Source organism: Geotrypetes seraphini, chromosome 6, assembly GCF_902459505.1.
Source record: "Geotrypetes seraphini chromosome 6, aGeoSer1.1, whole genome shotgun sequence".
Lineage (NCBI taxonomy): Eukaryota > Metazoa > Chordata > Amphibia > Gymnophiona > Dermophiidae > Geotrypetes > Geotrypetes seraphini.
In genome coordinates, this window is record NC_047089.1 from 56,262,832 (window position 1) to 56,280,851 (window position 18,020).

At 40.2% G+C, this 18,020-nt stretch overlaps 1 protein-coding gene across 2 annotated transcripts in view; it reads right to left on the bottom strand.

Moving 5' to 3' along the window:
• Window positions 1-15,427: 15,427 nt before the first annotated feature.
• The window catches only part of TRPC4 (transient receptor potential cation channel subfamily C member 4), a 185,481-nt gene continuing 182,888 nt past the window's right edge, over window positions 15,428-18,020 (bottom strand). For both annotated transcript variants that reach the window (XM_033950649.1, XM_033950650.1), the window contains exon 11: window positions 15,428-16,493. In XM_033950649.1, the coding sequence (XP_033806540.1) occupies window positions 15,777-16,493 (717 nt within the window). In that variant the 3' untranslated portion in view covers window positions 15,428-15,776. The remainder of the gene's footprint in view (window positions 16,494-18,020) is intronic.

Sequence of the window (18,020 nt, forward strand, 5' to 3'; positions counted from 1 at the left end):
GATCCTTTTCCTAAGATGTCCTATGAAATGGGCTTAGCACGTCTTAAACCCAGGACTTCCCTACCTGTAAAGCCTATTTCTAGCATGTCCCTAAAAGGGTATTATTTTTTTTTCTTTATGCTTTTGTTTTATTTTTACATATTAGCATATTTTCAGGTCATGTTCTAATTTTACCACCACCACCACCATCCACCCCCCTTTTACAAAACCGCACAAGAGGTTTTTAGCACTGGCCGGCACGCTGAATGCCTGCCCTTCTCCAGCGGTCATAGTTTCTATGAGCGTCGGAGCAGCGCAGAGCAGGTGGAGGGACATAATCAAAAGAAACGTCTAAGTCCATTTTTGGTCTAAGTTGCTAGTCGCCCAAAGTCAGCTAAGCAAAATGTCCATTATCCAAAAATTACGTCCAAAATATATATATTTTTTTAAATCGTCTAGTTAGACGACCAACCGTTTGATCAGCCAGACCGCTTAGTCATCTATCGTTATATCGCATTCTCGTCCTAAAATTCATCCAAGTCAAAAACGCCCAGTACAAGACCATTTGGACATGGGCAGGGTCAGCAAAGTGATGGAATGGCCACCCAAACAATGCACCAGACTAGTGGGGCACCTTACAGGGCACTGCTGTGAACTTCACAAAAAAAGTGCCACATAAACATCTCACCACAACTCCCTTATAGGCCATGGTGAGACCCCCAAAACCCACTATACCCACCTGTCTACAATCCCATTATCCCTTATGGCTGCAGGTGCCACTTATATGGCAGTGCAAAAGGGTTTGGGGGAGTTTGGTGGGTGCACATGTTTCACCATGAATGCAGTGATTAGACTGGCTTATGGGCCTGGGTCCTCTTCTCCATGGTTCACTAACCCACCCCCCAGGACCACTTAAGCCACCTCTGTGCAGCTCTACTAGGTTTGCCTATGCCAGGCTGTCAGGTGCTGATGTTCTGGAGGCAGATATGTAAAGTTGTTATTACGATTTTTATGGGGTGGGCTTGAGGGTCAGTGATCACTGGGGCAGTGTGTGGGGGTTTGTACTTTGTGTCTTCAGTGGTTATCTGGTCACTTTGAATACTTTCTGTGCACTTAGACCTGGTTTTAGATGGCCTAAGTCACAACGACCAAGTTCCGTCTAGGCAGTGTTGTAAAACTTTTGGTTATACATGCAGTACAACTAAGTCTAGGATGGCCCACGTCCTGCCCTTGACACCTCCTGAAACACCCCTTTTATCTCTGGGTGTACAGCAACACTGTGAAGGCCTATGTCGTTTTTAGATACGTCTAAAACCCGGTTCGATTATTGGCACTTGGACGACTTGTGTTACTGATCGTCCAAATGCCGATTTAGGCCATTTTTTTAGACATATTTCTGTTTCGATTATGAGCTCCTTAGTGTGCCAGCTGATGCTAAAAACCTCTTACACAGTTTTGTAAAAAAAAAAAAAAGGGGGGGTATTTATTTTATTTCTTTAAAAACATTTATACCCTGAATATCAAAAAAATTAATTAATGCAAAGGAAGTACTGCCTCCTATTTAGGAAATGCGAAGAGCACCTGTGTTAACCCCACATTAACAAGTTAGCTTGCAGTAATCTGAGCTTGCTAGCCGGATAGTGCTTCCATGTTTTGGATTGGATTTATTGCATTTGATAACCACTTGGGCTCACAATCTAATTAAAGCACCCAAGAGAAGACATCACATATATAACAGAGATATTCTATTCCCTACCCAATCCACATCCCTCAAAAAACCCCCAAAAAACCAAACAATAGCATGTGATTAGCACATGCAAACAGAAAAATAATGTAAGACTCTTTAGCGTGTCCTATGCTAAGCCATTTCCAGCATGCTAAACCCGTGTTAGAGCGCAGTACATCTTAGTAAAAGGGCCCTTTAGTAAATTACAGTTACCTCCAGTTCAGTGCAGCACTGAGTCTGACTTGGTGTAATCCAGTTTATCAAATTTTAATTTAGTCATGACTTGAGTAGTGACTGACTGGACTCATTAAATTGGAATGCAAAATTATGTCCCCTTTCCGACTTTCTCACGTTTTGAGTATAAGACTCCCTGGTTATGCTAAAGATAATATAATTTTTTTAGATACTTGGAAAACAATCAAATTCATTGATAAATTAACAGATGGTCCCATAATAAAATCTACTTTACAATCCTTATGGTCAAACTCCAAGATTCAAGTGGGCAGTGCTGAAATCGTCTGGAAGAATTGGATGCAAGCAGGAATTAGAACGTTGGACGATGTTATATCAAATGAAGATCTGCTGGAATTTTCACGACTGCAACAGTTATTTGGTATTTTAAAATCTCAACAGTATAGATGGTTGCAGTTGAAGCAGGCCATTTGGAGTGGGTTCCCTGAATGGAAATCCTTTAAAAATTATTATTGCTTACAGAACCTTTGCTACCAGACAGATTTAGTAGGACATCAGGCTGCTCAGTGGTATAAATTAATTTCTGAATTTTTGAATAAAAAACCTAAAAATAGTCTTTGAGAGATTTGGAGCTTCAAGATTAAACAGTATATTTCTGTATCTCGATGGTCACGTATTTGGTCTTGGAGATTAAAGAGTACAGCGTCAGCATCTATGAGGCAAACATGGTTATTTTTATTACACAGGATTTTTTGGACCCCAATTCGTTTGCACAAATTAGATAGTTCCAAGTCTAATAGATGCTGGCATTGCAATACTGACATCTGTTGTTTTCCACTTATTTTTAAATTCTGGGAGTCGATTTGGGGACAAATAAATGCTATATTAAAGGCTGATATTTTATTAACATACATAGCCATTATATGTGGTACTATGTTACTTGTTAAACCCCCATTAGATAAATATCAAAGTCGTCTCTTTTGATTTTTACTGGAATAGCTGTTCAAATGATTACAAAAAATTGAAACATTATGATAAGTTTAAAACTATACGTTATGGTGGACAACTGTATGTTATACGTATAAATTTGAGAAAAATGAATGCTGAATGTTTAGGGCACCGTGTCTTTTTAAATAAGATATGGGGTCCATTGGCTTTATTCGTTGATTCACATTAGGAAATTTTTTTTTTTTTTTTAATTTTATCACTACACATCCGGGAGGGTGGGTGGGTGGGAGATAATTGAAGATAATTTCTGTGTATATCAAATTTTTGTTTTATTTGGTATTATTTTTAATTAACAAATTCGAACTGATATGTTCTATGAAATTTCTTCTGTAATAATTGTTTATTATCAATTACAATTCACTATTCTAGTTTATGTACTTTATATTATTATTATTTGATAAGAAGGGTGGGTGGGTAAAACAATATTTATTATAATTAACTGTATGAATTGGTGTATTCTATGAAAATAGTTCTGTAATATTAGATTTGTAACTGTAGTTTATAAAATAATACAATTTTTACAAAAAAAAAAAATTGGAGTTATGATCAGCTCTAAATTAATGCATCGCCTCGTATCACCTCCTTTTAGATGCAGATACAGCCAAGTCATTTTCTAAGTGCCTACTTTAGTGTGTAAAGTGCTGTTCTTTATGCTGAGGTTGCTTATAAAAATAGCCCCATAATGTTAGTTTAGATTGTTGCTGTTTTTTTTAAGGGATAATTTTTACATCACATACATTGATGCAACCTCTGTGGGTACTTTATATTATGTCTTTCAACTGAAAACTATCCCATGGAATAGTAACCACAGACCTGCTTTGCATATGGGTACTTTGCCCAGAGAAAATAACACATTTACTGGTCCCTCTAAGCTGAGCAGGAGTCTGCCACCTACAGCCCTGGCAGAGGGGGTGGGGGTGGAGGGGGTGCTGTTTCACTATCACATTTTCAGAAGTGAGGGGAAGGCAAAGATGTGCAAGCTCCAGGAACCCTGCCTGTCGCTAGTGATTGAAAACACAGTGTTGAAGCCTCATCCCTCACTGGCAGTAATGCATTTGGAGGACTCCCACTTAGTTAGGAGGAAGCAATGAATACAAGTACTTAGGGTTACCAGAGTCTGGGTTTTGAAAAGCTTCCCTCAAAATCACCATGGGGCATACGCGTGACATCATTGTGTCGCATTCCCGACCAGAGCATGGCGGCAGGGGGAAGGACTGGGCAGGGCTAGGGCAGGATTGGGGGCGGGACTAGGGGCGTGATTGGCAGAGATGGTGGAACTGGGGCGGGGCCTGGGAGGGCCGGATTTTCTGAACGGAAAAATCTGTTAACCCTACATGTACTGTATATTTGAAAATGGATTCTACATACATCTTCTTCCTTCCTTTCTGAAACTTGTCCCCCAGAATGCCTCTTCACAATTTATGCAGTAAATGTGCGCTGCAGAACTATTTATATTCTTTTAGCTGTATAGAGGGAGGGAAATTTTCAGTCAGTTCTTTTATCCGGGTAAACTGGCTCTTGAAAAATTGCCTCTCTCAAAATAATCATGCTTCAAAATTTGAAGGCACTCTCCTGGTTGTAGAATTAGCAACCATTCTCAAAATTAAAAAAAAAAAGGAAGTCAGATACACTTCTCCCTCCGTATTCGCAGTTTCAGCAATTGCGGTTTCGATTACTCACGGGTTTTAGCTTGCTGGCTCCTCCCTCCAAATTACATCAGCTTGCATAGAGAAATCGCTGATTCCAAGCGTTTACAGAGAAAATCGCTGATTCCCAGCACTTTCTTCACCGTGTTTTGCCTCTCCTTCAGGAACAGGCCAGGTCTCCCACCATGTTATTCGCGGTTTCACCATATTCACGATGGTTTTTAATAGAAAACAGCAATAAACATATGAAAAAGTTATTTGTAGTTTTTCTGTATTAGTGGGTCTGTTAATCCCCTATCACAGCGAATACAGAGGGAGAAGTGTACTTTTTTCTATTTTCTCTGTTTTGTACCCAATCTAAGTATATCAATAGATACATATCTATTTAGCTTCTGCATTGATCACAAAAGCTGAGCTAGTGATTACTTCATTTTATTACAATTGTATTTATTTATTTAAAAATCTTATATTCCGCTTTTACCTAAGCAGATTACAGGAAAAAAAACAAACAAACATAATCGTAAGATAAAAACACCAAAGAACAGTATAAAAACACAATAAAACAAAACAATATACAGATAACAGATACAATAGGCCAGTAGTGAGCTACTCCTATACCCTTTGAAATGGGAAAAATGGTGTCCTTAAAATTGATTTTGCTTAAAGAAGAGATAGGCGATCTTGCTTGGATCCCAGAAAAAATGTGGCTTTCACAGAACCCTGAGACACAGATGTGGGGAAAAATTCTGTAAATGTGTCTAAAAAATAGGCGTCTATATATATAGTTGCCTATATCTTGTCAACCACACTTAGTGTCCTGTTACAGAATGGCACCTAACTTAGAAACTTAGGGCACCTGTAATATCAAGTTTCAAGTTTAATTAAAATTTCTTATACTGCCTAATCAGCCTTCTAGGCGTGTACAAAATCATAAAGGAAAAACATAGATTAAAATACAAATTTAAAAAGACAGGATTTTAAAAGGCCTACAGTATAGGCACCAATGTTTTTTAGAGAATTGAACCTAGTGGGGCTCTGCCCCTAAATGCACCTACTTTGGAGTTAGGCACCATGTGATAGATGCCTATCTTTGTATTGCAGCTAAAGATAGACATCTACCACCCAATTCATTTTTTTCCCCAATTATGAGCTTGTTAAAGCTAATTGAAACCAATTTACCAATTAATTTAGGGGCCTAATTTTAGGTGCCTATTTATTTAGGTGCCTATCTTTAGGTGCCTCTTATAGAATTTCCCCCTAATTGACTAACAGTAGCATTGGTCTCTCATCCCTGAAATTGTGGTTTGAATTAATTTGCAAAAATATTTCCACTTTTCAATATTGTTCATTATGCACAATATGATTTCTCCAAAGTATTGAATTAGAATTCTGTCATGCAATATAAACATGTTCTAAAAGGTATATTGGAAATTGCCTTTACATAAGTGACTGTGTAGGAACTCTCTTACTTTTTGATATCTTATTACAAATGAGCAGTGGCGAACCAAGGGGAGGGGGGGGAGTGTCTGCCTGGGTAGAGATCATAAGGGGGTGCTCCCAAGATCAGCATTTTGGTCTCTTTCTGGAGATAGTAGTCTTCACAACTTGCTGCTCTGCTGGTGTTGGGCCTTCCTCTCTGCTGGGTCCAGGAAGTAGGTGGGACCTGTCAGAGATGAAGGTCTGATGCTGACAGATCAGTGAGTTGTGAATATTGCTGATGATGAGAGAGGTACCAATTGGGGGGGGGGGTTGAGAAATTCTGAACTCAGTTGGAGGGAGGGAGGGGTAAGGAACAAAGCTATCCAATTGGGGGGAAGAGAAAGAAGGGAAAGGAGAGAGATGCCATATGGGGAAGAGAGGGAGGGAAATGAAAGACAGGAGATGCCAGAGCATGGAGGGGTAGGGAGAGATGGAAGGAAAGAAGAAGGGAGAGATATCAGGGCATGGAGGAGGGAAGAGGAGACAAAGATGCCAGATTATCTGGAAGGGAGGGAGAGAAAGGAAGGAGAGGAGAGGAGATGCCAGAGCATGGAGAGGAAGGGAGAGGGAGAGATGGAAGGGAAGCAGATGAGAGAGATGCCAGTGAAATGGGGGAAGGGAAGGAGACAGAGATGCCAGACCAGAAAGGAAGGAGGGAGGGAAAGTAAAAGGAAGAAAGGAGATGCCAGAACATTGAAGGGAAATGGGAGATGGAAGGGAGGACAGGAGAGAGGTGCTAGGACATGGGGGTAGGGAAGGGAAGGAGATAGAGATGCCAGACCATCAGGAATGGAGGGAGGGAAAAGAAGAAGAGGAGATGCCAGAGCATGGAGGGGGAGGGAGAGATGGAAGGGAAGGAGATGAGAGAGATGCCAGTGCATGGGGGAGGTAATTTAAGGAGACAGAGATGACAGATCATCAGGAAGGGAGGAAGGGAGGGAAGCAAAGGAAAGGAAAAAGAGGAGAAGAGATTCCAGACAAGGAGGGGAGGGGGAGATAAAAGGGAAGGAGAAGAGAAAGATGCTAGGGCATGGGGGACAGGAAGGGAAGCAGACTGATGCCAGACAATGAGGTGGGGTGGAGTGGGGTGAAGTGAAGTGAAACAGAAATGCCAGACCATTGTGTGGGGGTAGGGTGGGTGGGAAGGAGAGAAAGAAGGAAAGAAAGGAGAAGAGATACCAGAGCATGGGGGAGGGAGTGGAGACAGAAAGAGAAAAATGGAGAGGGGTGAAGCTGAAATGAATCATGTGTAAAGGAGAGAAGGGGGACGGTTTTTATCAGGGATATAGAAAGAGGGAAAATGACTTATGGAAGGGGAGAGGGTAGAAAGTGAATGGAAGGGCAGAGAAAGAGTGAACAGTGGATGGAAGGGGCAGAGAAAGAGGGTGGATGCTGGATGGAAAGCAAAGCAAAGAAAAGATGAGGAAAGCAGAAACCAGAGATGACAAAAGATAGATTTTTTTTTGTTGTTGCTGCTTTAAAATAGAGTACTATTATAGCTGTATTGGCAAACATTTATAAATAGAAAATGGAAAAAAGGTAATCTTTATATTGGACTAATTTTAATACATTTTTTACTAACTTTTGGAGACCAAAACCCCCTTCCTCAGGTCAGAACAGGATACCTGAGGAAGGTTTTGGCCGCTGAAAGCTAACTGGAAAATGGATTAGTCCATTAAAATGGTATTTTTTTTATTTTCCAATTTTGTTTTAGTTCTTCAGTGTTTCTTAATTTTCCAACTCTTGTAAACCGTGCCGAGCTCTACGATTGTGGAAAGGATGCGGTATACAAACCTAAGGTTTAGTTTAGTTTAGTAATGTTGTGATTGGTATTTTTAAGGTTTTTTTCACATTTACATTTGTTATCTTTATATTTTGCACAGCGGGTTCCTTTTACTAAGGCGGGTTAACCTTTTTTGCATGCGCTAATTGATTTAGTGCATGCTAATCATTAGCGCACGCTAAATCGATTAGCATGCTAAATCAGTTAGCTTGCCTTTGTAAAAGGACCCCAGTATTAGGGAACATATCACTGTTTCCGTTTCTCTGCTGCTGCATGCAGAGTCTGGCTTCTTTCTTTCTTTATTTATTTATTCCATTTTCTATACCGTTCTCCCAGGATAGCTCAGAAGTTTACATGAGTTTACATGAGTTTATATGAGTTTATTCAGGTACTCAAGCATGTTTCCCTTATGGTTTGGTTGAACTTCTGTCTATATACAGTATTCCTATCTTTGTGATTACTATTCCATACATGGTGAGGGTGTATCTGTGCTCTGTGTGTGTGAAAAAGACATGGTTTTCTGTTAGCATTGACTGTGCAGGATCAATCTGTATTAATCTAGCTTGTTTAGTTTTACAATGGGTGTTCTGATGTTCTTAAACACTGCAGTGAGCATCGGATGCTGCCTTTTCCTAGGTGCACCTATGGATTATTAGTAAAAATAATTTTCTTCTATAAAGGAGGCGGTGTTAAAAAAATGATCGGCCCTGAGTGTCAAATATACTAGGTACGCCACTGCAAGTGAGGAACATTCGCTCTACTTGTCAAGCATGGATCCTCTGCCAGTTTTGCCTGCCCAGTATTCATCGGCAAGTCTTTTCCTTTTAGGCTTCTTAAAGGGGAAAAAAATGGGAAAATGTACATTGCCATATGTATGCCTCCTATACAGAATGGACTAAGACACATCTCGATATGAAGATGCATAGCTCAGCTGAAGGAGTGAAACGCCTCACGTTGGGGTCCTTTTACTAAGGTGCACTAACAGATTTAGCATGCACTGACACAAATAGTGTGTGTTAAATCCTAAGAAGTCGTAGGCGTACAATGAGTTGTGCAGAATTTAGTGCACACAGGGGTCCTTTTACTAAGGTGCGCCAACTGTTTTAGCGCGCGCTAAATATCAGCATGTGTTAAATGCTAATGCGTCCATAGAATATAATGGATGCATTAGCGTTTAGTGCACTCTAATATTTAGCGCGCGCTAAAACGGCTAGCGTTAGGTTTTTTTAAAAATCATTTGCTGCGGAAGTAAAAGTTTCGATGCTCGTAGAATTCCTATGAACACTGAAGCTAAAACCGCCATGGCTGGCAATACAAAACATCCTTGAATCTAATGGGTTACAGGATCCGAGGCAACATGGCTTTACAAAAGGTAAATCGTGCCAAACGAACCTGATTGAATTTTTTGATTGGGTGACCAGAGAGCTGGATCGAGGACATATGCTAGATGTAATTTACTTGGATTTCAGCAAAGCCTTTGATACAGTTCCTCATAGGAGGCTGTTGAACAAACTTAAAGGGCTGAAGTTAGGACCCAAAGTGGTGAACTGGGTCAGAAACTGGCTGTCGGACAGACGCCAGAGGGTGGTGGTTAATGGAAGTCGCTCGGAGGAAGGAAAAGTGAGTAGTGGAGTCCCTCAGGGTTCGGTGCTAGGGCCAATCCTGTTCAATATGTTTGTGAGTGACATTGCTGAAGGGTTAGAAGGAAAAGTGTGCCTTTTTGCAGATGATACCAAGATTTGTAACAGAGTAGACACCGAAGAGGGAGTGGAAAATATGAAAAAGGATCTGCAAAAGTTAGAGGAATGGTCTAATGCCTGGCAACTAAAATTCAATGCAAAGAAATGCAGAGTAATGCATTTGGGGATTAATAATAGGAAGGAACCGTATATGCTGGGAGGAGAGAAGCTGATATGCACGGACGGGGAGAGGGACCTTGGGGTGATAGTGTCCGAAGATCTAAAGGCGAAAAAACAGTGTGACAAGGCAGTGGCTGCTGCCAGAAGGATACTGGGCTGTTTAAAGAGAGGCGTAATTAGTAGAAGGAAGAAGGTGTTGATGCCCCTTTACAGGTCATTGGTAAGGCCCCACTTGGAGTATTGTGTTCAGTTTTGGAGACCGTATCTGGCGAAGGACGTAAGAAGACTTGAGGCGGTCCAGAGGAGGGCGACGAAAATGATAGGAGGCTTGCGCCAGAAGACGTATGAGGAGAGACTGTAAGCCCTGAATATGTATACCCTGGAGGAAAGGAGAGACAGGGGAGATATGATTCAGACGTTCAAATACTTGAAGGGTATTAACGTAGAACAAAATCTTTTCCAGAGAAAGGAAAATGGTAAAATCAGAGGACATAATTTGAGGTTGAGGGGTGGTAGATTCAGGGGCAATGTTAGGAAATTCTACTTTACGGAGAGGGTAGTGGATGCCTGGAATGCGCTCCCGAGAGAGGTGGTGGAGAGTAAAACTGTGACTGAGTTCAGAGAAGCGTGGGATGAACACAGAAGATTTAGAATCAGAAAATAATATTAAATATTGAACTAAGCCAGTTACTGGGCAGACTTGCACGGTCTGTGTCTGTGTATGGCCGTTTGGTGGAGGATGGGCAGGGGAGGGCTTCAATGGCTGGGAGGGTGTAGATGGGCTGGAGTAAGTCTTAACAGAGATTTCGGCAGTTGGAACCCAAGCACAGTACCGGGTAAAGCTTTGGATTCTTGCCCAGGAATAGCTAAGAATAAAAAAATTTAAAAATTTAAATTGAATCAGGTTGGGCAGACTGGATGGACCATTCGGGTCTTTATCTGCCGTCATCTACTATGTTACTATGTAAAAGCCTAACAGCTTCATAATAGGGGGCCTAAATCCATTAGCACATCTTAGTAAAATTACCTCTTTGAGAAGCTACAGCAATTATAAGACAAATCTCATACAATAAACAGTCTTTATTCAGCTTATTATTATTTTTTTTTTTTTGCAAGCCTTGACTGTGTTGTGAAATATATGAAAACAGTACAGCTTCAGAAACCCTGCAAGAAAAATCATTAAGACTAAAATCATGACACCTGCTATATTGAACAAAAAAACAAACAAAAAACCTTATTGTACAGACCATGTGGACACAATCAAAATATTGTTTTTTAACCTGAATGATTCATTATGCCTCAAATATACTGTACATAAAAATGTTCAAGGTGCAGGACCTGTTTGAGTTGGAAGTGTGTACAAAATACCCTGTATACAGCCTGATAAATACCACCTGAACTACATTTTGAGACTTCACAGGCCTTAGAATAATCCTACAGGAATGTTTGATTTTATCTGTGACTTTTTGAACATCTGTCTGATGAATTATTTTCAGAAAAGGCATCAGGCAAACTCCAGTGGTTCTCAAGTCAGTCCTCAGGACGCACCTAGTCAGTCAGATTTTCAAGATACCGACAATGAATAAGCATGAGATAGATTTGGACACAATGGAGGTAGCACATGCAAATTTATTTCATGCATATTCATTTCAGTTAAGGCCGCAAAGCGTTGGAATTTTTTTTTTTACCAATATCTCTTTGGTCATTAACTTTAGTTGATAGTTTTAAATCTGAGTTGAAAACTACCCCACTTATGTTTCCCTTTATCTTTATCTTTCAGAATTTGTACTTCTTCCTCTCCTGGTTACATGTGTATGTATTACACTTCTCCCTCTGTATTCGCTGTGATAGGGGATTAACAGAACCGCAAATACAGAAAAAACGCGAATAACTTTTTCATATGTTATTTGCTGTTTTCTATTAAAAACCATTGTGAATATGGTGAAACCACGAATAACATGGTGGGAGACCTGGCCTGTTCCTGAAGGAGAGGCAAAACACGGTGAAGAAAGTGCTGGGAATCAGTGATTTTCTCTGTAAATGCATGGAATCAGTGATTTCACTATGAAAGCTGACGTAATTTAGGGGGAGGAGCCAGCAAGCTAAAAACCGTGAATAATTGAAACTGCGAATGCTGAAACCGTGAATACGGAGGGATAAGTGTATTTGTTTTTATTGTTGAATATATGCTTTTAGATTGTAAGCCGCCCAGATGGTATTTCAATTGGTATGGGATAGCAAAATTTGAATAAACTTGAAAACTTGATTATGAGGTGTCCTGAAAACTTGACTGGATGGGTGTGGTCTGAGGGTTGGGTTGGGTATCTCTGAGCAACTCTGTAGTCAGCAAGCCTGATGAGAGTTATTGCAAAGATGCAGTGATGGGCACATAATATATTACTAAGTAATATCTTAGGGTTTATTGTTTATTATAATTTAATAAACCATTTTTCCTCAGGAGATAATAAAGCAGTGAACAATAGACAATAAATCTAAAGCTGAGAGGAAAGAATGCCAGTTGTCAAAGGAAAGTAAGTATAAGAAAAGTAATATTATCAGTAATACATTTCCAGTAATATACTACTGGCAAGATATCACTGGTAAAATATTACTTTTAAAAGTAATGAATATTTAGTGCTGGGTAAATTACTTTCCAAAAGTAATATAAAATAGTCACTTGTTTTATCTGGAAATAGGAATATGTTACAGTTACTAGTCCAGGTAGGTTAGTTGAAAAAGTAATATATTACACCCAACTCTGCAAAGATGTACCAACTCTCTGTGCATCTCATAAAACTGCAATAACTACTGCCAACTTTTATAATATTAATGCATTTAAAATATATCCAATACATCTAAGATTTTTCCTTGGTGCACACTGGATATTGCCATACTGGGCACTGTAATTTCATCTCTTGTCTCTGTGACTTGGAGAACTATCATTTCAATTTCTTTGGTAAACGTACCACAGTATCTTCAAGGAGGAAAAGAAAGTTACCCATTTCAATAGTAAAAGAGCCCCCAAAAATCCAATGTTGTCATCCAAATATCTCAAATATTCTCCCTTTGATATTCAGCCAGTGGAGGTCAGGTATGTTAAAAATGCTGACTACCACGGGTAATCAATAGAGGAAAAGTCAGTGCCATCGCCTATCTAGGTACTGGCATCAGGGCTGTATGGATGGTGTGGCTATAAAGGGTGCAAAAGAGGTGGGGCACCAACATTTCTCATTGTCTATTGTGTCTTCTTCTTGTATGGGGCTCAGTGGGCAGGGTCAAGCCACTTGGGGGAGGGGGGAGTCACACAGGACATGATTGGGTGCTGGTGATATTCAGTGCTGGGACCCAGATATCTGTCTGAGCAATTTAGGACTTTTTAAAGGGAAAGGGAATGGGCCTTTCTGTGGTTACAACCAAAGTGTTTTACATATTATATGCAAGTACTTATTTTGTACCTGGGGCGATGGAGGTTTAAGTGACTTGTCCATTGTCACAAGGAGCCGCAGTGGGAATCAAACCCAATTCCCCAGGTTCTCAGGCTGCTGAACTAACCTTTAGGCTACTCCTCCACTCTGTTAAGAGTGTGGTGCAGTGGTTAAAGCTACAGCCTCAGCACCCTGAGGTTGCGGGATCAAACCCATACTGCTCCCTGTGACCCTGGGCAACTCACTTAATCCTCCCATTGCCTCAGGTACATTAGATAAATTGTGAGCCTGTGGGGCAGACAGGAAAAATGCTTGAGTACCTACATAAATTCATGTAAACCATTCTGAGCTCCCTTGGGAAAATGGCATACAAAAATAAATGCCAGCCCTGAATATCACTGCTGACCAGATAACTTCACAGATCACCCTAAGTTTTCCTTTAGACCACCCCAACACTAACCAAAGGGTCTGTGCTATGATTCAGTAGTAATATCCAAATATCCAGTTAAATGCCACCGGGTTGGGGGTGGGCTACTGTTAAGACTTTAAGTCAGGTTATTATTAACTAGGCCTCACTATATTAAATGGGACGTGTGTTAACACAGCACAAGTTAATGGCAAAATAAACTGTCTAAATATTAGCTCACATGGATAACTATGCTCCTGATTGTCAGTGAGGAAACCAAATAGTGCAGTTTAACTAGGGAAGAGCCTCTCTTGTCCAGTTCAATTGTGCTACGTACCCCATTATTATTTTCACACTTGGCCTGCTTCCTTATTCTGTTATATAAGGGTCCTTTTAATAAAGGTTAGTGCATGTGATCTGTCACATGACCCATTTTATTTCTATCAGCCCTGTTGCAGATAACATACACTAATCATTAGTAAAAGACACCCATACACTCTATATAATGTATACATCGTTTATCATATACTGCAATTGGCTGTACATTAGGCAAGATGTGAGGCACAAATTATGTACATGGGTTACATAGTAACACAGCTTTTAGGGTGTAGAAATATGTGTCCATCATATTCTAGCATCTTGAATGTCCTAGGCACCAGTTTGATAATTCATATATCCCTGTGCTCAATGACAGGCTGTAAATATCTTCAGCCATTAATAAAACTGTTATCACATATACAACAAACCCTGCTATGAATAAAATAGACAAATGCAATGATAAATGAAAAGTGCCAAGGATAAAACAGAGGTTGTGTTGCATTTACTGTCAATGAAGATTTGTTCTATAGACATAGGTTAAAGAACAATGCTGCCCAAATATATAGCAGGCTGTCATTATCGCAGCTAATCTGTGGCTCTTGGGGGGAGAGCTGTGATATCAATCAGACTGTCTGTAGAAAACCCAGTGTCTGCGCTTTTTTTTCCAGCATTACAATACAGATGTTTTATGGACAGCTGAACAAAACTATGGGCTACTTATACGAGGGGACATTCTGAGAAACTAAAGGGAGATAGGTTCAAAACAAATGCAAGGAAGTTTTTTTTCACCCAAAGGGTCGTGGACACTTGGAATGCGCTACCGGAGGAAGTGATCAGGCAGAATACGGTACAAGGATTCAAACAGGGATTGGATGGATTCCTGAGGGATAAAGGGATCGTGGGATACTGAGGGAGGAGCTGGGAGGTAACACAAGTATAGGAAGTAAATCAGGTAATGTGTATAAACTAACCTGGTCGTGCATGTGCAAGACCGGAGGGCTAGGACTTCGATAGGAAGGCAGGACTTAAATGGGAAACCAAGGTGGCAAGGGAGCCCCTTCTGATGATTCAGACAGGTCTTGACCTGTTTTGGGCCGCCGCGGGAGCGGACTGCTGGGCGGGATGGACCTGTGGTCTGACCCGGCGGAGGCACTGCTTATGTTCTTATGAAGGCGCGTTAGGGACTTAATGCGCGGAATAGCGCACACTATTCCACTATGCCACATGCGCTAGCCGCTACCGCCTCCTCTTCAGCAGGGGGTAGTTTTTCAGCTAGCGACGCTCTAGTGCGTGTTCATCCAGGGCGTGCGTTAAAAACGCTAGCGCACCTTTGTAAAAAGAGCCCTATATATATTCGAAGCTGATTTTCACAAGGACTACCTATGATTTCTTTGTTGGAATCTTATCAAGGGACCTACAAAAATTTTTGAAAAGTTTTTAAGTTGCCTAAGTTCCATTTGTTTTGCATAGAAAAATACCATAGGCATCTATCTTTATCTGATGGAAAATGACAGCAAGAACATGTCTGTGGGTTATTGCAACAATAAAAGAATACAAAATGCTTCCATTTATTAAAAAAAAAAAAAAAAGTAAAACAAATTGTGAGAACTAAATCAAGCTACAAACCAGAATGCTTCTATATTGCCTTTCCCCTGACTAACCACCCTTTTCATCAAGCTGCACTAGAGGTTTCTAGAGCGGGCCTGCGAGGTAAGTGTTCCGATGCTCGTAAGGATTCTACGAGCGTTGGGGCATTTGCCACGCTGGCCCACGCTTAAAACCTCTAGCGCAGCTCGATAAAATGAGCCATAAATAAAGTATGTTACAAGTTTGATGTACCACAGTATTAAAATGCTATAAAGTGTTGTCATCATTTGCTAATATAATTTTTTCAACATTCCAAAAATCACTGTGCAAAATATATATATTTTTATAATGTCTTTTTTTCTAAAGCATTACAATTTTGTTGTCACACAGTCTTCCTGAATTATTGTGTCTCTTTTTAGGCAGAAAACATGGTTCATGTCTAATTCACAGTCTATCTGTTCCATTAGTGTGTCTGAATCCTGTGTCACTGATTCCTTCTCTGTTTCCAACATAGAGTCACTGTCAGAAAATGTCAAGTTTGTATCCTCTTTCTCCTTGTAATCACTATTTGGTAATGGGAATTCATCGCTGGAATCATTTATACTTAGTTCACCATTGAGAACCAGTTCTTTCCCTTCCAAATTCAGAGGTTTGCTGCCTCTGCTTTCCACCTCCTGATTTGCAACTTCTTCTGAAACAGAATATATTTTGTTTGTGCTCTGCTGTGTACAGTATGATTTTGACCGTCTGTGAAAGAGCCCAAAGTTTTTGATGTCTTTTACAAAGTGATTTTTCTTCTGCTTTTCCTTTGGGGGTTCTGGGGCTACCAGTGCTGATCCATTACTTATACTGCTATGCCGGTTTGAGGTGATAGAAGCCGATCTCGGATGAATCAAAGTGGTTATGTCAAAAAGGCTGAAGGTTCTATCAACTCTTCCTTTTCCTTTGCTTTCATGGGTTTCCTCAGAGTCAGGAAAGAAAGAGGCTTCTTTGTTGAGCTTTGGGGTTTGCAAACTGGAAAATTTATTTCCTTTTAACAAACCCAGAACTTCAAAGCGAAAACTGGAGATGTCTTGCTTTAGTTCCTAGAATCCAAAGGGAAATAAGTTCAGTATGAACTATGTAATATATATTGCTTGAGAAATGAGGCACAACATAGAAGTACAGTTTCTAAACACAGCGTCCCAAAGTTAGGTGGCAGTAGGCATCCTACCGCCATCTAACTAACCAATTGGGATGCACATTAAAAAAACAAAAATTGATACAATGAATGGTGCCTAAGTTGAAGGCACCATTCACGTGCTTATGGAGGCATGTAGGTGCACCTAAGGACACCTGAGGATGGCGTGGGCGTGGTTTATGCTGGAAGTGGCCTTAGGCGACTCTAGGCGCTTCCGTAGGTGCAAGCTGGGTGCCTTAAATGTAGGCCTGTAAAATGTTGGTCTACCTTTAATGTACTTGCTTTAAAAACAGCAGCAATTATATAAATGGTGCTGATGCAAGATTGACATGTGATCGGTGGCAGTTTTTAGGTGGTTGCTGATACCAGTGTAGTTTATAGAATCCAGGCCCTATGTGTTTGGTTATAGATGTTAGCTCAGACAACAGACAACTTTTGGCTTTTTAAATTGCTAAACAGCCAATCCCCCCCCCTTTTTTCAAGCTGCGCTAAAGGTTTTGAGGAAGGGGAAGGAAAAGGCCTGTACAGGTGCATACAGGTGAAGAGAAGACCTGTACAGGTGTACAGGTATACAGGTGAAGACATATCCCTGAGATTCCCAGATTAACAGAAATATGACAATATATTTTACAAGCCTGAAAAACACCCTGAACAAGCTGTTACATCTCTCTGCCAACATAAGCAAGGCAAAATTCATCTTTCCCAATAGGCATGCTGACCATGGGAAACAAGAAGTTTGTGTATGAAAAAAGGACAAATTACTGACATTAGAAGGAAATTAACAAATCTCTGTAACCTAGGTTAAGTTGATTTACCAGAAATAATATGAAATATGAAATTGACAAACTATGCAGAGAAATAAGCCCTTGCTCAGAAATTGATGATTCTTGATATTATAATGACATATGTCGGGAAATTAGGCAAGCCTTTTTGGTAAACAGGACATCACCTCAATATGACTCAGAAAAGTTTAAATGTTAACCAGTCAATGAACTGATAAGAGAATTGGATAGCCAATAAAAATTAGGAACGTAAAATGTACTAACATGGTCTCAGGCTGTCATGAATGTATAAAAAGGCAATCTTGTGATGGTTTAGGCAGGAAAGACACTAGGTATTCAGAAGGCTAGCATTCTGCATATACTCTCTGTTAACTCAATTGGCTGAGATTTATTCTATAAGCTGTTATTGATTATTAATAAAATATATATTACTTATACTAGCATATTGAGTTGTCGTGAAGTCATTGGTGAAGGCCATAATAACAGATGGTCTTCAATGGTGACCTGGACCATGAAAGAGGGGACCGCAGGCCTTAAGCCTCACGGCGGGTGGAGTGTAGGCCTACGTCTGCTTTGCAGACAGCCTTCCTGCTTATTCTGGATTATTTAGGGTTTTATTGCTTGGGCTTATTTAACTAAGGGTAATAACT